The 21,678-nt window shown below is 48.7% G+C and overlaps 1 protein-coding gene across 4 annotated transcripts in view; it reads left to right on the top strand.

The window, feature by feature from the left end:
- LOC119956843 (leucine-rich repeat-containing protein 49) overlaps positions 1 to 19,979 on the top strand; it is a 153,607-nt gene extending 133,628 nt beyond the window's left edge. For all 4 annotated transcript variants that reach the window (XM_038784326.1, XM_038784327.1, XM_038784325.1 and 1 more), the window contains 2 exons: positions 2,918 to 3,071; positions 18,906 to 19,979. In XM_038784326.1, coding sequence (XP_038640254.1) covers positions 2,918 to 3,071; positions 18,906 to 19,100 — 349 coding nt within the window. In that variant the 3' untranslated portion in view covers positions 19,101 to 19,979. The remainder of the gene's footprint in view (positions 1 to 2,917; positions 3,072 to 18,905) is intronic.
- The last annotated feature ends 1,699 nt before the right edge of the window (positions 19,980 to 21,678 follow it).

Below are 21,678 nucleotides of genomic sequence, written 5' to 3'. Positions count from 1 at the left end.
CATCTAAATACTTAAATATTATCAGGGTTTTGATATCCACCACTCTTTCAGGCAGGCAGTGAGTTCCAGACTGTTTTAAAATATTTATTTACAGGATGTGGGCATCACTAGTTAGGCCAGCAGTATCAGTGCCTTCAGCCGTTTCTTGATATCACGCGGAGTGAATCGTATTGGCTGAAGACTGGCATCTGTGATGTTGGGGACCTCCAGAGGAGACCGAGATGGATCATCCACTCGGCACTTCTGGCTGAAGATTGTTGCGAATGCCTCAGCCTTGTCTTTTGCACAGATGTGTTGGACTCCTCCATCATTGAAGATGGGGATATTTGTGGAGCCTCCTCCTCTAGGTAGTTGTTTAACTGTCCCCCTGGGATTTTCACAGTGATTCATTGCAGTGTTAATGTAAGCCTACTTGTGACAATAATAAAGATTATTATTCTTCTTCTTATTATTTCTGACTGGATGTGGCAGGACTGTAGAGCTTAGATCTGATCCGCATGTTATGGAATCGTTGAGCTCTGTCTATTGCTGCTTATGCTGTTTGACACACTTAACATTTATTGATACACAATTGCCTTAATTTTGACCAGAATTATTTCCTTAAAATCCCAAAACTTTTTGTTTGAAATTCAGAATATTTTCTGCAAAGCCTTGATTTTACGAAATGTTCAAGACGGCCCCTTGAGTGAGGGTCATTTGCAAATGTGGCCCCATGATCGAAAAGGTTGGACAAGACTTTTCTAGATGGTGATTGTCCAGTGTTTGGAAGATGCTGTCTAAGGAGCTTGCTGAGTTGCTGCAGTGCTACTGTGCCCTGCTGAAATAATAATCTTTATTAGTGTCACAAGTAGGCTCGCATGAACACTGCAATGAAGTTACTGTGAAAAGCCCCCAGTGCCCACATTCCGACGCCTGTTCGGATACACAGAGAGAATTCAGAATGTCCAAATCACCTAACAGGCACGTCTTCTGGGACTTGTGGGAGGAAACCGGAGCACCCGGAGGAAACCCACTCAGACACGGGGAGAATGTGCAGACTCCGCCACAGACAGTGACACAAGCCAGGGTTTGAACCTGAGACCCTGGCGCTGTGAAGCAACAGTGCTAGCTAATGTGCCGCCCATGCTAATGCTCTGGGGACATGGATTCAAATCCCATCTCTGTAGCTGGTGGCATTTAAATTCAATGAATAAATGTGGGAATAGAAGCTAGTCTAATGATCACCATTGTTGATTGTTGTAACAACCAGTTTGGTTCACTGAGGCCCTTTAGTGAAGGGAATCTGCTCTCTTTACGTGCTCTAGTCTACTTACATTGACTCCAGACCCCAGCAATGGGGTTGATTCTTAAATGCCCTTTGAAATGGCCCAGCAACCCCTCAATTGTATCGAACAGCAGCAAAAAAAGAATGAAGCCAGACAGATCTTGATACTAGAAATGCCAATGACAAAACCAGCCTGGAGAACCCTGCAGGGGCTGGCTTAGCACAGGGCTAAAGAGCTGGCTTTTAAAGCAGACCAAGGCAGGCCAGCAGCACGGTTCAATTCCCGTACCAGCCTCCTCGAACAGGTGCCGGAATGTGGCGACGAGGGACTTTTCACAGCAACTTCATTTGAAGACTACTTGTGACAATAAGCGATTTTCATTTAATTTCATTTTCATTTCAAGTCCTCCACTGACCCATCGAGGAACAGTCTGACATAGTCCTACTCACTGAATCATACTGTCGATATCATGGACGGGATTCTCCCGTATCCGGTGGGGCGGGGGGTCCCAGCGGGACGGAGTGGTGTGAACCACTCCGGCGTTAGGCCGCCACAAAGGTGTGGAATCCTCCGCACCTTTAGGGGCTAGGCCCGCCCCTGAGTGGATGGCGCCCCGCTGGCTGGCATGGAAGGCCTTTGGCGCCGCGCTAGCCGGGGCGGAAGGGAATCTACCGACCGGTGCGGGTCCGCGCATGCACAGGAGCATCAGCGGCTGCTGATTTATCCCCGCGCGTGTGCAGGGGGTTCACCTACGCGCCGGCCATCGTGGAGGATCACAGCGGCCGGAGCGTAGGAAAAGAGTGCCCCCACAGCACAGGCCTGCCGCGGATCAGTGGGCCCTGATCGTGGGCCGGCCACCGTGGGGGCACCCCCCGGGGCCAGATTGCCCCCCCCCCCGTCCCCAGGACCCGCCCGCGCTGCCAGGTCCCGCCGGTAAGGGTCCTCGTCCAATTTACGCTGGCAGAACCTGCATAGAACGGGCGGGACTTCGGTCCATCGCGGGGCCGGAGAATCGCCAGTGGGGCCCTCCGACCTGGCGCGGCGCAACTCCCACCCCCGGCGAATCTCCGGCGCTGGAGAATTTGGCGGCCGGCGGGGGCGAGATTCATGGCGCCCCCCGGCGATTCTCCGACCCGGCGGGGGGTCGGAGAATCCCGCCCATGTTCCAGACAGCTTCCTCAGTAAAGGGGGCGACACAGTGCTAGACAGTCGTGAGGGAGTTTCCCTGGGAGTTTTCCACATTGAAGAGGGTAAGGAAACTTCCAGCTAATTACCACCTGCCAGCCACAGACGTCTCCTAAGGTGCTGATTATTTGCAGCATTTTCTGTTTTTATTTCAGATTTTCAGCATCAGCTGTCTTTTAATTATGTATTAGTGACTTGATGTTTGCTTCACTGAGATTAAAATGCTGCCAATTGATCATCCAGGTGCTTCTTGGATTAAGTCAATCAATTGCTCAAATACTAACTGATACTCTAAAGGTGCTGCTTTCACATCTTGTAATTCAGTGTATGTTGATACTGTGAATTGGCAATATTCACATGTCAGAGTTGTTAGCATTTTCTAGGCTCAGATGTTTTATTACTAAGTAGTGAGATATGGTTGTCTTTGAGTAAACAACTGAGGAGAATTTTGTTGTTTGTTTTTCAAGGAAGAAGCAACTGCATTTCATACTGGAGGGGAAAGGAAAGAAATCTGGGGTGACTTTGGAGGAGGTTAAAGACAATATAAAGCTCGGAGGTGAGACTGTGGGCCGAGCTATCCTGAATTATTCTAATAAGGACATCACCTCTGAACAATTCAAGGTAAATACCTCAAAGTTACAGATCATTATTTTATCATTGTGCTGTAAGCACTATAGTGGTGTCATGGGTTCATTTTAATGCGTCAATACATTACAATGAATCAAAACTGATGTTTGATAATATTCTCGATTTCATCTTCTATAGTTGCTGCTACCCCCATGGCCAGATCAGTGACTTAACAATACTGCGCCATAGAATTAAACTGCTCGATTTGCTTTTGCAATTTTTGCTCTCATGGTTGACACGGGCGTGGTAATAAAATTCCACACAACCATAATTATTCTTCATTGAAATAATATGCACAGTGCTGAAATGCACATTATGGCCAATGTTTTCCGGACCTGGTTTAAATGCGGAGGCAGAACCAGATGGCAAGGGCCTTCCCGCTCTGGCCTCTGTTTGCAGAACAAACTTGTGCCATCTAGCCATTCCCGACCACTCAGCTTCTGAAAGTGGCCTTAAGACGATAAGCCGTGTCATCACGGAACGTGGAGGGAAATGCTGGCGACATCTTTAAAGAGCTACCAGCATCCTAAACCCTACTTCAAGATGGTGGTTTGCAAGAAGCCTGTGGTCTGTGACCACCCCGCAAGAACCTATGGCCAGCAACCAGCCACATCAGCCTATGACCTTCTCCAAGAGCCTTCGACCTGCGACCAGCCCACTCCCAATAGTCTGCAACCACCCCATGAGCCTCCGACCAGCGCCCATAGTCACCAACCATCCCAGAAACATATGAACAGTGTCCATTCCTATCGGCCTGCAGCCTGCAACTAATTGACCACGCATGATGCATCGACATCAAAACCGCTTATCTGCTTATGGACAAGGCAGAAGCAAGATTGTGGTGACCCAAGATTCGGTGATGACTCCCTGCATGTTCTCCTTCAGGAAACTTGGATTTGTTGGGTGTCCACTTCCCCAGGGACAGAAGGAGGAGATCTCCCTGCCTAAGGTTGGAGGTCACATAAGTCAGCAATGGAGGGATTGTTTGGAGAACTTGGCTGCAATGCCACAGGCAAACCTAAGATCTTCAGCATCCTGCCAGGGTGAATGACAAACCTTAGTTTCAAAAGAAGAGAACAAAGAACAATATTGCATAGGAACAGGCCCTTTAGCCCTCCAAGCCTGTGTCGGTCATCATACCACCCTTGGCCAAAATCACTTGGCACTTCCTCAAAGAACAATACAATTTGGAGGAGAAACAAATTGGTAAGTGTGATGGTACAGATGGTGGGGAGGAAGAACCCATCATGGATATGGGTGGAGGTAGCTGGTTCTGTCCGGCTGTGTGAGCTTGGCACAGTCAACCTGTACAAAGTTGGTCCAGAGTGATCCAGTTCCACATAAATGCCTTGGCCACAGACACCACAGCAACTGGGCAAAGTGATTAAGCAGCGGGCGGGATTCTCCAGCCGCATTCACCTGTGGTGTTCTTGCGGCGGGCAGGGCGGCAGAATCCAGCACACTCTGATGCTGTTGTCCAGCCACTGACATTATTCTCCTGTGTTCCCAAAGAAGAAGATTTCCCAGAATGCCAGGGAGAGAGCACGGACCACTTGAATTCCAGTGACACAACAGAGGAGCCCCTGCAGCTGGCAGGTTACCAGGGTGGCAGATCCATCACAGGTGGTGGGTTGGAGTTCAGTCACAGGAGGGTGAATCACCTCAGAACAAGGCGTGAAGCATTTTTATGACACCTACATGAACTGTTGCTGATTCTGTGGGATCCGAGCTTAAGGGGTGAGAAACAATGATTATTTTGTTCTCTCTGATATGTCTACCACAGGAACAGAGAGATATGAGATTGTCAGCCTCTCAGGAGGAGGTTGGGATGTCAGAGGGTGCAGCACTGCACCATTTCCCAGTGCTCTCCATTATGGGTTGTGCTTGCGATGGGATTCAGGTACCTAGCCTGTTATGAGTACCACGTCTGCGGCAGATCAGATGTTGGAGGCTGTGACAGCCAATGCCAGTGGCTGGGAGGCCATGTCCATGCTGTGCCCATGTCCATGCTGTGCCCATGCCCATGCTGTGCCTATGCCCATGCTGTGCCCATGCCGTGCCCATGCCCATGCTGTGCCCATGCCCATGCTGTGCCCATGCCCATGCTGTGCCCATGCCCATGCTGTGCCCATGTCCATGCTGTGCCCATGCCCATGCTGTGCCCATGCCCATGCTGTGCCCATGTCCATGCTGTGCCCATGCTGTGCCCATGCCCATGCTGTGCCCATGCCCATGCTGTGCCCATGCCCATGCTGTGCCCATGCCCATGCTGTGCCCATGTCCATGCTGTGCCCATGCCCATGCTGTGCCCATGCCCATGCTGTGCCCATGCCCATGCTGTGCCCATGCCCATGCTGTGCCCATGCCCATGCTGTGCCCATGTCCATGCTGTGCCCATGCCCATGCTGTGCCCATGCCCATGCTGTGCCCATGCCCATGCTGTGCCCATGCCCATGCTGTGCCCATGCTGTGTCCATGTCCATGCTGTGCCCATGTCCATGCTGTGCCCATGCTGTGCCCATGCTGTGCCCATGCCCATGCTGTGCCCATGCCCATGCTGTGACCATGCCCATGCTGTGCCCATGCCCATGCTGTGCCCATGCCCATGCTGTGACCATGTCCATGCTGTGCCCATGTCCATGCTGTGCCCATGCTGTGCCCATGCTGTGCCCATGCCCATGCTGTGCCCATGCCCATGCTGTGCCCATGTCCATGCTGTGCCCATGCCCATGCTGTGCCCATGCTGTGCCCATGCCCATGCTGTGCCCATGTCCATGCTGTGCCCATGCCCATGCTGTGCCCATGCCCATGCTGTGCCCATGCCCATGCTGTGCCCATGTCCATGCTGTGTCCATGCTGTGCCCATGTCCATGCTATGCCCATGCTGTGCCCATGCCCATGCTGTGACCATGCCCATGCTGTGCCCATGCCCATGCTGTGCCCATGCCCATGCTGTGCCCATGTCCATGCTGTGCCCATGTCCATGCTGTGCCCATGCCCATGCTGTGCCCATGCCCATGCTGTGCCCATGCCCATGCTGTGCCCATGCCCATGCTGTGCCCATGCTGTGCCCATGCTGTGCCCATGCCCATGCTGTGCCCATGCCCATGCTGTGCCCATGCCCATGTTGTGCACTGGGCTGAAGTCGTCCGTGAGATGGCTGATGCTGGAAATACAGAATGAGGTGCCTAATGATTTGGCAGAGTTTCCAGAGGGTATCTGTATCCTGGCTTGTGGAGTGGAGGATTCTATCTAGGCTGTGATCTCCCTCTCGTCTACGTGCAGGTTTCCTCCATCGAGAGATTGGCAAACAGCCAGCAAACTGGTCAGTGAATGCTTGAGGTGCAGATATGCCCCCGAACTCAAGAGAGCAGGTGAGAGGCAAGAAGAATCTCCCCCTGATCGTCACTTTCTCAGGTCACCAAGGAGGTGAGTGTGCTTGCAAGAGAGCAAGAGCCTTCTGCTTCTGACGTCTTCTCTTGGTGCTCCAAAAGTGGCAACAGTTCCTCAGCCTGTCTGTCATTGACACAAGTGCCTTAAGTTACCACAATGACAAAGGAGGCTCCTGGCCCTGTGCAGGAGATCCTCAGCTTTCTGCAACCCATTAGGCCTCAGACAGCCGGAGGATGGTGACTGGGATCATCCCGGGCAGCCTGCACCTCAGCTGACAACAAAGGGGAAACACCACATAGGAGCCAATATAAAAGATTTAAGAAAAGCTACTGGATCTATGTGTGCCTCCCAGCAAATAATAAATCCCTTGTTTGTGTGTTATTATTAACATGATTTGGTTGATGAATTTCCATTCATCCATTCAGGGTTGATAGCAAGAGTGACATGCACCAATCTTGGGGGTGACTGGGGATTAGGCAAAATTTGAGAGCATGATGTACCTTTGAGCTCCATTGCTTCTTCCAAGCAGCCTCTGATGTCTGTCAGCATGCTGCAGCTCCTCATCAGCTTCCTCATTTCACTATGACTTTAACTGGCAGGGCAGCGAGGAGCTCCCTCTCAGTACTGCTAAGTTGAATTCCAACTAAATTCCAACGAGTACAGTCCCAGTCTATTCAACTGGTTGAATGCAATGCAGGAGACCACCACTATCTGGCCAATCCTTGCTGTGGCATATTGAAAACCTCCTCCTGAATTTTGAGGAGACAAATAGCCAATCTGTCACAGTTTTACACTGTGACTCGCATTATAATTTAGTGGAATTTTTTGAGGACATTACCAGTGCAGTAGATAACGGGGAGCCGATGGATGTCTGGATTTCCAGAAAGGCTTTGACAAGGTGCCACACAAAAGGTTGCTGCATAAGATAAAGATGCATGGCATTAAGGGTAAAGTAGTAGCATGGATAGAGGATTGGTTAATTAATAGAAAGCAAAGAGTGGGGATAAATGGGTGTTTCTCTGGTTGGCAATCAGTAGCTAGTGGTGTCCCTCAGGGATCCGTGTTGGGCCCACAATTGTTCACAATTTACATAGATGATTTGGAGTTGGGGACCAAGGGCAATGTGTCCAAGTTTGCAGATGACACTAAGATGAGTGGTAAAGCGAAAAGTGCAGAGGATACTGGAAGTCTGCAGAGGGATTTGGATAGGTTAAGTGAATGGGCTAGGGTCTGGCAGATGGAATACAATGTTGACAAATGTGAGGTTATCCATTTTGGTAGAAATAACAGCAAACGGGATTATTATTTAAACGATAAAATATTAAAGCATGCCGCTGTTCAGAGAGACTTGGGTGTGCTAGTGCATGAGTCACAGAAGATTGGTTTACAAGTGCAACAGGTGATTAAGAAGGCAAATGGAATTTTGTCCTTCATTGCTAGAGGGATGGAGTTTAAGACTAGGGAGGTTATGTTGCAATTGTATAAGGTGCTAGTGCGGCCACACCTGGAGTATTGTGTTCAGTTTTGGTCTCCTTACTTGAGAAAGGACGTACTGGCGCTGGAGGGTGTGCAGAGGAGATTAACTAGGTTAATCCCAGATCTGAAGGGATTGGATTATGAGGAGAGGTTGAGTAGACTGGGACTGTACTTGTTGGAATTTAGAAGGATGAGGGGGGATCTTATAGAAACATTTAAAATTATGAAGGGAATAGATAGGATAGATGCGGGCAGGTTGTTTCCACTGGCGGGTGAAAGCAGAACTAGGGGACATAGCCTCAAAATAAGGGGAAGTAGATTTAGGACTGAGTTTAGGAGGAACTTCTTCACCCAAAGGGTTGTGAATCTATGGAATTCCTTGCCCAGTGAAGCAGTTGAGGCTCCTTCATTACATGTTTTTAAGGTAAAGATAGATAGTTTTTTGAAGAATAAAGGGATTAAGGGTTATGGTGTTCGGGCCGGAAAGTGGAGCTGAGTCCACAAAAGATCAGCCATGATCTCATTGAATGGCGGAGCAGGCTCGAGGGGCCAGATGGCCTACTCCTGCTCCTAGTTCTTATGTTCTTATGTTCTTATATAATGTTTGTCTGCTTTGCCCCTTGGGTTCCTCACTGGCATCAGGAGCCATCTCTTCAATGCAAGTGCCAGAGATTATAAGTGTTGTGACTACTCTGAGGGTAAAGAGCATTCACATGAAGGATCCATTGCAGTGATCGCAGACAAGTTGGAAGTTGAAGAAATAAAATTCCTTCTGGTTAATGAAGGCTACTGGCTTGCCCGCAGGAGGCTTGATGGGCACATGCATGCAGTCTATGAGACCTTGTACCTTGGGGAATCCAGGCCAGCACCGAAGCCTCTGGCTGTCTTGGCTTAACTTTCCCCAGCGATTCTGAACTTGATATACTGGTTGACCTTCCTGAAGAAGGCATCCATCACTAGATTTAGATTAAAATTTATTGTCACGTGTCCCCAGGTACGGGGCAAAGTATTGTTCTGCATACAGTCCAGGCAGATCATCCCGTTCATGAAAAACATAGGACGTACGATAAATACACAATGTAAATACATAGACATGGACATTGGATGAAATATATGGAGTATAGTGCTACAACAGTAAAGAAGATGGGTGAAGAGATCAGTTTAGTCCATAGGAGGGCCATTCAGGAGTCTGGTAACAGCGGGGAAGAAGCTGTTTTTGAATTTGTTAGTGCGTGTTCTCAGACTTTTGTATCTTCTGCCCGACGGAAGAGGTTGGAAGAGAGAATAATCTGGGTTGGAGGGGTCTTTGATTATGCTGCCTGCTTTCCCACGGCAGCGGGAGGTGTAGATGGAGTCAATGGATGGGAGGCGGGTTTGTGAGATAGACTGGGCTCTGTTCACGACTCTCTAGTTTCTTATCGTCTTGGGCTGAGCAGTTGCCATACCAGGCTGTGATGCAGCCAGATAGGATGCTTTCTGTGGTGCATCTGTAAAAATTGGTAAGAGTATATGTGGACATGCCAAATTTCCTGAGGAAGTATAGGCATTGTTGTGCTTTCTTGGTCGTAGCGTCAACATGGGTGCACCAGGACAGATTGTTGGTGATGTGCACACCCAGGAATTTGAAGCTGTCGACCATCTCCACCTCTGCATCATTGATTCAGACAGGGCTGTGTACAATACTTTGCTTCCTGAAGTCAGTGACCAGTTCCTTGGTTTTGTTGACATTGAGAGAGAAATTATTGTTGCACCATGCAGTCCTCAGCAAAACTACTGCTTCGACATCTGTAGGAGGTTAATGTCTTGTCCCTATATCTTGGACACTATGGGGAAGGCAATTAGGAAGGGAAATGGTTGACTTCCGGTGGCGTGGGTGAGCAGGGCAGCCGCAGCAAGAAGAGCACCCGCCGGTGGCCACGATTCGCGGTGATTTCGGGGAAATCCCCGAGTCATCACTCACCCCCCGACTACCGTCGGCCTTTGGGGCCGTCACGGGCAGCCAGCGAAGCCGGTTTAAAAACCGGTGAAGAACCCCTCGCGGGCGGCGGGGGCTGAGGTGCTGGGCCCAGCGTGGCGTGGAGGTCGGAGCAGCGGGGGCGGAGCTACGAGGAGGCCGAGGCAGCAGGTCCGAGACCAGGGCACAATGTAGGTAGGTAGTTCCACATCGGATGGCTCCCACCTGGGAGGAAGAAAGAAGGCTGAAGCCTGGTCCCAGGGGAGCTCTGAGTGAATGTGGAGGAGAAAGAAAGAAGGTTTTTTTTTTAAAATTTAGATTACCCAATTATTTTTTCCAATTAAGGGGCAATTTAGCGTGGCCAATCCACCTAGCCTGCACATTTTTGGGTTGTGGGGTTGAAACCCACGCAGACATGGGGAGAATGTGCAAACTCCACACGGACAGTGACCCAGAGCCGGGATCGAACCTGGGACCTCAGCGCCGTGAGGCGGTTGTGCTAACCACTAGGCCGCCGTGCTGCCCCAAAGAAAGAAGGTTTAACGAAGTTTGGTGAAAGTTTTTTTTCTCTCCCCTTTTTTCAAAAAAAAGGAATAATTCAGATTGATGAAGGACAGGAGGGTGAAGGGGGAGAGAAGAGAAAAGAAAGAAAATAAAAAACAATAAGCCACTAAAGGATGCAAAGAGCAGCGTCGAAGAAAGGAGGATTGCCGCTGAAGGAGAAGATGAGCAAAAGTGTTGACAGGATGGCGAAGCCGAACTGCAAGGCGGGGCCGCACTACTTATGGTGGAGAAGATGACCGAGGTGATGGCGGTGGAGATGGAAAAACAGTTTGCGAGGCTCATGGAGGCCTTGAGGAAGGAGACGGCGGTCGCACTGAAGTCACTGGTGGAGGAGGCAATCACCCCGGTGAGGGTGGCGGTGGCAAAGGCATCGGCCGAGGTGAGAGAGCAGGGCGAGAAGATGAAGGAAGTGGAGGAGGCCGTGTCACGACACAGCGACCAGCTAACCTCGATGGGGGACGAGCTGCGGAGGGTGGTGGAGGTTAACAGAGGACTCCGAGCAAAGCTGGAAGACTTGGAAAACCGCTCAAGGCGGCACAATTTGAGAATTGTGGGCTTGCCCGAAGGGACAGAGGGCTCAAGGCCAACACAATACTTCGCTAAGAAGTTGGCGGAGCTGATGGGGGAGGGTGAGAACCCCTCCCGGTACGAACTAGACTGAACTCATCGGTCATTAAGGCCGAAGCCCAAAGTGAGCGAGCCGCCAAGGGCAGTAATTATCTGCTTCCATAAGTTCTGCATGAAAGAGAAGGTATTAAGCTGGGCGAAGCAGAAGTGTGAGGTGCTGTGGGATGGTACTGCGGTTCGGATCTACCAGGACTTATTGGTGGAGTTGGCAAAAAGACGAGCGGCGTTTGGGCGAGTGAAGGTGGCATTGTACAAGAAGGGGGTGCGATTTGGTATGGTATACCCGGCAAAGTTGAGGGTAACGTATAACGCCAAAGACAGCGTAGGCGGCTGAGGCATTCGTGAGGGCAGAAGGCTTGGGACAGACGTGAAGAGCAGAATTGGAAGAGAGACTGTGGACTGTGTTTGAGCAGCTGGAAAATGTATAAATGTTACAACTTTCTTTTTACTGATTTGTATTGTAATTTACTTCTCTTTGCATTGTTACAGAGTTCAACTTAATGGTAGGTTGATTGGCGTCCTGTGTTGCGACGGTTAAATGTTATGTTAGTGAATTGTAGGGGTTGTATTGTTGGTTTTGCTTTGTTTTTTCTTTCTCTGGGACTAGGTGGAAGGGGACAATATAACTTGGCGGGGGGAGCCACCCGCGCTAGCTAACTAAAGTCAGCTAGTGAACGGAGGTGAGGTGAGAGGAGGGCTGCGGACGTTGGAAGCTGGATAGCTGGCTTCAATGGGCATACGAGGCGAGTGAGAGGGGGGGAAGGGATGGGTGTTGGGGGATGTTGTTTCAGGGGGAAATATAGGGGGGGGTTCTTGGGAGGGGGGAAGGGGCTCGATGTTAACAATGGACAGGGGTGGGTCAGGCTTATGGGGCCAGGCCTGGTGGTATGATGATGGTGGATAAGAAAGGTGGGGGGATGAGAGACCCCCAGTAAGGATAGTCACGTGGAATGTGAGAGGGCTAGGAGGTCCGGTCAAGGGTGCTTGCGCATCTTAAAAGTTTGAAAGCCGATGTGGCAATGCAGCAGGAGACTCACTTGAGGGTGAAGGACCAGGTGAGACTTAAAAAGGGTTGGGTTAGCCAAGTGTTTCACTCTGGATTTGATGGAAGGGCTCGAGGGGTAGCGGTGTTGGTCAGCAAAAGGGTTCGCTTCCAGATGGAGAAGGTGGTGGCAGATCAGGGGGGTAGATATGTGATTGTGGCAGAGGCGCTGGAGGGGAGACTGGTGGCGCTGTTAAGTGTATATGGTCCCAATTGGGACGATGTGGGATTCGCGAGGAAGGTGTTTGGAGCCATTCCTGACTTGGACACACACGAACTGATTGTGGGGGGGGGACTGGAACTTGGTGCAGGAGCTAAGTTTGGACAGGTCACAGCCACGCTCGCTGGTCCCATCAGGGGGGGCGAAGGCGCTGGCTAGGCTAATGGTGGAAATGGGAGTGGTGGACCCTTGGAGGTTCCTGCACCCAGGGGAATGGGAGTACTCGTTTTTCTCAGCAGTCCATAAGGTATACTCGCGAATCGACTTTTTTGTCGAACATTAGGAGGGTTTTGAATGTCGTTATGGCACCGGCGGAAGGGAAGGAAACAGAGGTGGTTGTGGCATTGGACGGCGAGAAGGCTTTTGATCGGGTAGAATGGGGGTACCTGATGGCAGTGCTGGAGCGGTTTGGGATTGGACCGAGATTTGTGAACTGGGTAAAGCTATTACAAAAGGAGCCGAAGGCGAGTGTCCGCACAAACAATATCAGTTCGAGATACTTTTCTCTCCACCGTGGGACGAGACAGGGATGTCCTATGTCCCCCCCTGCTGTTTGCACTTGCGATTGAGCCGTTGACCATCGCATTAAGAAGTTCGGGAGCATGGAAGGGAATAGTGTGGCTGGGGATAAAGAATAGGGTGTCCTTACATGCCGACGACTTGCTGCTGTATGTGTCGGAACCAAGTGCGTTGATAGGAGGAATATTGGAGCTACTACGAGTATTTGGGTCTTTCTCGGGGTACAAGTTGAACCTGGACAAGAGTGAGTATTTTGTGGTGTCTCAGCCGGGGGTGGGGGCAGGGGTGGGGGGGGCTGCTATTCCGTGTGGCAGGGACTCACATACTCCGGTATCTGGGGGTGCAGGTTGCCCGGGAGTGGGGGAGGCTTCGCAGGTACAACATCACTAGTTTGGTGGGGAGAGTGAAAGCCGATCTGGCAAGGTGGGATGGTCTTCCTCTGTCACTGGCAGGTTGGGTACAGGCAGTTAAAATGAATGTGTTGCCGCGATTTCTGTTTATTTTTCAATGCCTACCGATTTTCCTGCCAAATTCTTTTTTCAGGGAGATTGAGGGAAGGATTACCTCGTTCAGATGGGGAGGGAAGGTGGCCAGAGTGAGGAAGGTGCTGCTACAGAGGGGAAGGCAGGCAGGGGTTTGGGTCTCCCAAACCTGATGTACTACTACTGGGCGGCGAATGTGGAGAAGGTGCGGAGCTGGGTCAGAGGGGTTGATTCCCAGTGGATCAGAATGGAGGAGAGTTTGTGCAGGGGGTCGGGGCTGAAAGCACTAGCAACAGCGCTGCTCCCGATGGCCCCAGGGAAATACTCAGGGAGTCCGGTAATAATAGCTTCATTGAAAATCTGGAGGCAGTTTTGCCAACACTTCGGGTTGGGGGCAGGGTCAAGGGAAATGCCGATTAGGGGGAACCACAGGTTTGAGCCAGGGAGGTGGGATGGAAGTTTTCGGAAATGGGAGGAGAGGGGATTAAGACGCTAAAAGATTTGTTTCTTCGGGGTTGGTTTACAGAATTGAGGGAGCTGGAAGCGAAGTATGGGCTGGAGCAGGGGAGAAATGTTTAGATACATGCAGGTTCAGGGATTTTGCCAGGAAGGAGATACAGAGCTTCCCGGAGGTGCCGGCCTCCACATTGCTGGAGGAGGTGCTGACGACAAGGGGACTGGAGAAGGGGGCAGTGTCAGCGGTGCAAGGAGCTATTTTGGAAGAGGATAAGGCACCATTGGAAGGGATGAAAGCAAAGTGGGAGGAAGAGCTGAGAGAGGTTATAGAGGAGGGGCTCTGGTGTGAGGTGCTCCAGAGAGTGAATGCCTCCACCTCGTGTGCGAGGTTGGGCTGATACAGCTGAAGGTGGTGTACAGAGCGCACCTCACGAGGGCGAGGATGAGCCGATTTTTTGAAGGAGTAGAAGATGTGTGTGAGCGTTGCGGGGGGTCCCCGTTAATCACGTTCATATGTTTTGGTCCTGTCCAAAGCTAGGGGAGTACTGGAAGGAGGTTTTTAGGGTAAATTCCAAGGCGTTGCATGTGAAACTGGACCTGGATCCCCGGGAGGCCATATTCGGGGTGTCGGAACAGCCAGGGTTGGAAACGGGCACGGAGGCAGATATCGTAGTCTTCGCTTCGTTGATCGCCTGAAGGCGGATTCTGATGGGATGGAGAGCAGCCTCTCCACCCTGTGCCCTGGCGTGGCGAGGGGACCTGTTGGAATACTTGACCCTTCAGAAGGTTAAGTTCGAACTGAGGGGAAGCTCGGAGGGGTTCTACAAGTCATTGGCATTATTTATTATGCACTTTCAAGAACTGGATAACATCGAACATTATTTGGGGGGGTGGGGTTGGGGGGGGTTGGGTGGGAGGGTTGGGGGGGAGGGGGCCAGTATGTATTAAGGATGACTATGGGTAATCCCTGATTCCTTTTTGTCATTTGTTTATGTAAACATGTGGGCTGATGTTTGGGGGTTGGTGGGAGGATGGGATCGTTGTTATTGATATGGGGATTGACATATCTGTTGCTGATTATTGTTTATTGTTGGTGGGTGTAAATTCGGGAGAAAATGTGAAAAACGAAGGCAAATGGTTTGTTGCCCTTCATCGCAAAGGGATTTGAAAGTCATACAGGAGTAAAGATGCCTTGCTACAATTGTGAAGAGTCTAGGTGAGGCCTGATCTGGAGTATTGTGCACGGTTTTGGTCTCCTTACCATAAGGGGAGTGCAGCAGAGGTTCACCAGACTAATCCCTGTGAAAAAAATAAAAGCAAATTACTGCGGATGCTGGAATCTGAAACCAAAAGAGAAAATGCTGGAAAATCTCAGCAGGTCTGGCTGCATCAAGTTCCACTACTCTGTGGATCACAACATATTTAAATGATTTTCACCTAGCTGTATGGTTAAATCTAGACGGACCCTCAATGCCCAGGTTTCTTCAATAAACAACAAAATTATTGTTAAAATCACTCTGGTCAAGTCGAAAGGCAAAGCTGTTGCTCGTTCTACTGTTAGTGTGATTAACACGCCTCCATTTAAAGGACATGCGCTTAACACTGGTTTGGCTCTGTATCTATCTATGCTCAGGAGTCGCCAGGTGCCGTAAGAGACACTGTCACAAGTTATCAAGGTCAAGTTCAAAGCAATAAATCTAAACACCGATCAGTAAGTCCAAACAATTAGTGTTTATTATAACAAATATAATAAATACTCATGCACATGCTAAAAAGACTAATTCTTATTCCTACTATTAAACGACTAAATACTTATCTAGACAGGAACAGGCAAGGTCAGGGGGGCAAGGCCTTCTCCCGTTCTTGGTCTGCAACTTCTGGTTATTTAAAGTCGGCAAGAGTATAAGCAATGCCTGGGTCACGTAGCGATCGTTGTTTTGGCACTTACTGATAGATGGCTGATGCTCAACGGCCGGTGATGAAAGACAGGATCTGGAGGCTGGGGTCAGAGTCTGGAGTCAGCCTAGGCCGGAGTCAGGAAGCAACAGACCGAATCATGTGCGGGACCTTTTTATAGGTCCCCAGAGGTCCGTGCCCCTTGGGGCGGGCTCTTTCACCTGCTAGGGGTCGATTGGGTCTTTCCCAATCGATATCATTCGAACTCCCCTATCCTGGAGTCGTTTCTCGATGGCGGGGGTCGGTTCCTAGGGGTCATTGTCCTGGTTTCTCTGGCGCCATTCTGGCTGGGTAGCTATAGAAAAGTATCCATTGATACTTAAATGTATCTATTGTATCTGGGACTGGCCAGTATTACCTCATTAATATGCAGATCGCTTTCCTATTTGCACCTTTGGCTGAGTTTCTGCAGCTGCCTTGAAACCGGTTTTGTATGTGCAAAAATGCTACTGCAAGCTGTGTGTCCTTACTATGGCTGTTTTTCCCTGTATTCTTTGCGGTTCTCCATTTTGTAGACTGGTGTCCATCTTAGAGGGCTACAAAGCTTACTAGCAGACAGTATGAAATATGAAAGTCCAATAATTATTCTTTCTAAATACCCTAACTCTCACTCAGTCAGACACACACACACACGTGCATGCATAAAATAGAGGCATTCGCCAAAAGGTTAAAAGTCAATAGTTCAGGGAAAAGGATAAATAGTGGAGTCCTTGAAATGGTGTCCAGTTATGCAGTTGGTCCAGTTATTGGTTTCTCAGCATTGGCCCATGAAACAATCAATGACTCTTACACTACTTTTCAGACAGACTTCAATGCCTTTAGATTTTTTCCATGTCGGTGCAACATCGAGGGCCGAAGGGCCTGTACTGCGCTGTATTGTTCTATGTTCTATGTTCTATGAAAGCTTGCACTCAATTTCAGCACATGGAGTAACTTTGGAACAACTGCCTTACATTTTACTTTGGACTGGGTCGGCAGCTTCAAGAGCGGTTGTCTTCTTTACCCAAGCAGTTGATCATCTTTTCTTCTCCAAAGCAGAACCCAAACCAGCTTTTAAACAGTTTTCTCACATGGTTTTTTTTCCCAAACCCATGAACCACCAGATGACCCTTTTTAAACAGTTCACTAACTTCAAGAGTTTAGTGCTTAATTACCTTTTCTTGTGAAATGCTGCCTTTTCCAGGAACAGCATGCGGTGTTTTTTCATTAACCCTTCAAGGGTTCAGTGTCTGATTTAAAAATAAACAGAAATGCTTCCAGAATGATCTTACTCCTTGAAGATGAATTATATTTTGTGATTAAAGCATTTATCATAGAATCATAGAATTTACAGTACAGAAGGATGCCCTTTGGCCCATCGAGTCTGCACCAGCCCCTGGAAAGAGCACCCCACTTAAGCCTATCCCATCCCAGTACCCCACCTAACCTTTTTTTTGGTCACTGTAAGGGCAATTTAGCATGGCCAATCCACCTAGCCTGCACATCTTTGGACTGTGGGAGGAAACCGGAGCACCCGGAGGAAACCCACACAGACACGTGGAGAACGTGCAGACTCCGCACAGACAGTGACCCAAGCCGGGAATCGAACCAGGGACCCTGGAGCTGTGAAGCAACTGTGCTAAACACTGTGCTACCGTGCTGATACTTGAAAATAATTTACATTGTGTGCAAAAAGTGCCATTTGATGTAAATCCACTCCTCAGAATCTAAGGCATGATTCTCTGCTCCCCATGCCAGGTGGGAGAATCGCGGGAGGGCCCCCCAACTAATTTCACGACCCCCTGGCACCCCTCGCGATTCTCCCACCCCCCGCTCGGAAGAATCGCCTCTCGCCGTTTTTCACTGCGACCGGTGATTCTCCGACCGGGATGGGCCGAGCGGCCTGCCGTTCGCGACCGGTTCACGACGGCGGCAACCACACCTAGTCACTGCCATCGTGAAATCGCCGTGAGATGCCCTTTTTGGGGCTTGTAGGGGACCTGGTGGGAATGAGCACCACGTCTGTGCTCGGGAGGGGACAGGCCCTCGATCGGTGCCCACCGATCGTCGGGCCGGCGTCTCAATCGGACGCACTATTTCCCCTTCGCTGCCCCGCAAGACCAAGCCGCCACGTCTTGCGGGGCAGCTGAGGGGAAGACGGCCACCGCGCATGTGCGGGTCCGAGCTGTCAGCCGTTGTGACGTCAGCTGCGCATGCGCGGGTTGGAGCCGGCCAACCTGCGCATGCACGGCTGACGTCACATAGGCGCCACCGTCGCGTCACTCTTGGCGCGCCGCCCGGCGGCCGAGAGTTACGGAGTGCCGCTCCTAGCCCCGCCGGGTGGGGAGAATAGGGGGCGAGAAGCGGCCTCCGAGGCCATCGTGAAACTAGGCCGAGGTCACGACGGCCCTCCCGATTTTTCCCGGGAGCGGAGAATTCTGCCCTAGTTTCTAATTTAACATTTGATTTGAAACCCTTTACTTGCTCTTAGCCCTTAAGATACCTTTGCTATTACTTTAAATGTAAGTGAACCACAGACTGGGCCATTATCTTCCAGGGGGTGAGTTTAAAAAATAAGCAATGTCAATGGCTTCAAATGTTTGCAATTTAAATCTTAAATTTGCAGTGCAGGTTTTTTTATTGTTTTTTCTCACATTCATGTATTAACATAATTTTCTGTCAGGAACTAACTAGTAGTGTATGTTTTGTCGAACTGGGCAATGCCATCATTTTAGGTGACAATGCTGTAGTTATATTTGATAACTGAGCTCTAAATCTGATTGGGATCTGGTAGTGAAGAGGGACCAATTTCATCTGGTTACTATCTGTCTAAAAGTGACTTATGCACATTTCTGCTGACCAGTGAGAAAAGAATCGCGTGATTCCCGCATCTTTAAATATCAATGCAGAATGATTAAATGTTACTTTGCCCAAATCTACCCAACCATGGGTTCCCAGTATTGCCATGGAAGATGCAAAGCACATTTTCCAAGGGTAAGGTATCTATGGGGTACACCTTCCTGATTTACCCAGAACTCTGAGGGTGGCATTGAGGATAGAGGGTGCAAGGCATGTACAGACCAACAATTGTGTATTTATTTATATGATTGCAGTTATTGTTTGATTAATGTTTCCTTTTTCTTTCCCATATTGCAATCAGGAAACAAAGACGTTTTGCCAAGTATACGTGCAGGAACTGGTTAAAGATGCTGCTCTTATTGATGTTAAAAATGAATCCTTGCAGAAACTCTGGCCACAGATCTTCATTGAATTAGTCCGAGATTGTGTGATCCAGATGAGCAATAAAAACTCTCACATGAAACTGTGCCTGAAGAACATAATGGACCAGAAATGAAGAGAACAGGAGAACCACACTTAAGCTCCAGTTCAGCATCATACATTCTCTACCACAGTACCTGTGAATCACAGAATCTCCATTAACAAAGATTATTGGTTCCAAAGGATTGCTTCTTCAGGATTTGTACTTCATTGCAAAGAATATAGTCAAATCACAAATTTTAAGAAACAAAGATGATGAGAATGTGCACGTGAAAAGGAAGACAAAGCCATTCATAAACCAGTCTTCCATTCCAGCTGCTGATATACTCTTCAAGCACTGCAGCAGAACGCACTGTTCTCTATAGATATTCAGGGACTTGTATGAATGAGCACATTCTATATTACCTGCTGACTTTATCCCTTTGTGGCATTATTCCAAACATATGTTTACTGAATGTTTGCTCTTAATGATATGCTAAGGTGCGTTGGGACCTGGGAGTACCTATAACCAGAGTTTGCAAACAGTGTATTCAAGGTCACTGCTTTCTATCTTTATTAGCAGTGCAGACATGTGGATGCACAATAGTAGGGATCTCTGACATATCATAGTTTGTTATAAGGCCTTGGGTGCCAGCAGTTTGATGATGAATTTTGATGAACTGTATGTCAGCCATGGCTCAGTCGATAGAGCTCTCACATCCAAATCCCATTCCAGAGACTTGCGTATAAAATTCAGGGCTGGCAATCCAGGACAGTACTGAGTGAGTACAACACTGACAGAGATGCTGACCTTTAAACGAGACATTAAATCAAGGCCCCTTCTGCGCTCTTACTTGGATGTAAAGGATTCCATGACACAGTTTTGAAGAAGAGTCGGGCTGTCATCCTTATAAAAGCAAATTACTGCGGATGCTGGAATCTGAAATGAAAGAGAAAATGCTGGAAAATCTCAGCAGGTCTGGTAGCACCTGTAGGGAGAGAAAAGAGCTAACGTTTCGAGTCCGATGACTCTTTGCCAAAGCTGTTCAGTCAAAGCTCTTTGACAAAGAGTCATCGGCCTCGAACATTAGCTCTTTTCTCTCCCTACAGATGCTGCCAGACCTGCTGAGATTTTCCGGCATTTTCTATTTCGTTTCAGGGCTGTCATACTTGGTGTCCTGGTCAATATTTATCCTGCAGTCAACATCACAAAAATAAATTATCTAGTCATTTTCACATTGCTGTTTGTGGGAACGTTCTGATTACAAATTAAATATAAATGCATTTACTATATAAATGCAAGTCTTTGTTTTTTATTCTAACTGGGGTGACCTCTTGCCTGGTTTTGAATTTGATAATCAGTTTCAATTAATCTTTCTCAAGTATGAGACTACAAAACTGAACAGGGGTGGCATGTGGGGCAGTGTTTAGCACTGGGACTGCGGCGCTGAGGACCCGGGTTTGAATCCCGGCCCTGGGTCACTGTCCGTGTGGAGTTTGCACATTCTCCCCGTGTCTGCGTGGGTTTCACCCCCACAACCCAAAGATGTGCCGGTTAGGTGGATTGGCCACGCTAAATTGCCCCTCAATTAGAAAAAAAAATAATTGACTACTCTAAATTTATTTTTTAAAAACTGAACAGAAATTTACTTGCCTAATAGCAGAAATTTTTTCTCTTTAAGTTTCCCAGTATCTAGGGGCAGCACGGCGGCACAATAGTTAGCACTGCTGCACGGCGCTGAGGTCCCAGGTTCGATCCCGGACCCGGGTCACTGTCCGTGTGGAGTTTGCACATTCTCTCCGTGTCTGCGTGGGTCTTACCCCCACAACCCAAAGATGTGCAGGTTAGGTGGATTGGCCATGCTAAATTGCACCTTAATTAGAAAATAAATTATTAGACACTCTAAATTTAAAACAAAAAGTCTCCTAGTATCTGCCTCAGCCTGTTTGAGAATTGTGTGTATCTGGCTGAACCCATTGTGACTCCGCCTGCTTTAGGATGGTGTGTGCATGTGTGTATGTAAATCTCTTTTAGGTTCTACATTTGTGACTGGGCTTGTTTAATGTGTGTGTAAATGGATCTACTTTTATGCGTTGTCTTTTTTTTAATATAAGTTCCATAATGTCCGACTTTGGACTGGGCATAAATTGGAAACCCAGCTTGGGGAACATTATTGCTACACTGCTTGTTTAGTCAGGCATCAATATCAACTGTCAAATGGAAAGGAGATTTTGCAGTGTGATGTTTTCCAAATCCATTTCACCTAACTGAATGCTGGACTTTGGTGTTTCTGTGTGTTTTGACAGACGCTTGCAGGACATCGGTGAATAGTGCACATTAGATAATGTTTAATGTTTTAACACAGCCAATGTCAGCTGGCACTGTAACCATAGGAACTGGAGGAGACCATTCCAATTCTAGATCCTGTTCTGACATTCAGTTAGATCGTGGTTGATCTGTACCTCAACTTCAATTAACTACAGATCCTTTGATAATCCTACCCACTAAAATCTATCAATCTTATTTAAAACGAGGTTTAATTTTTGGTGACCATACTGCTGTCCGAAACTGACTATGTTAAAATTAAAGTATTAGTCAATGATGTGCTAATTTGAAAGTCAAGTAATAACAAAAGTTTCAAAGGTAGAACTTAGTGAGTAGCTATTTATGTCAT

Source organism: Scyliorhinus canicula, chromosome 24 (assembly GCF_902713615.1).
Source record: "Scyliorhinus canicula chromosome 24, sScyCan1.1, whole genome shotgun sequence".
In the NCBI taxonomy this organism is placed as follows: domain Eukaryota; kingdom Metazoa; phylum Chordata; class Chondrichthyes; order Carcharhiniformes; family Scyliorhinidae; genus Scyliorhinus; species Scyliorhinus canicula.
This window is presented reverse-complemented; position numbering and strand designations above follow the sequence as displayed.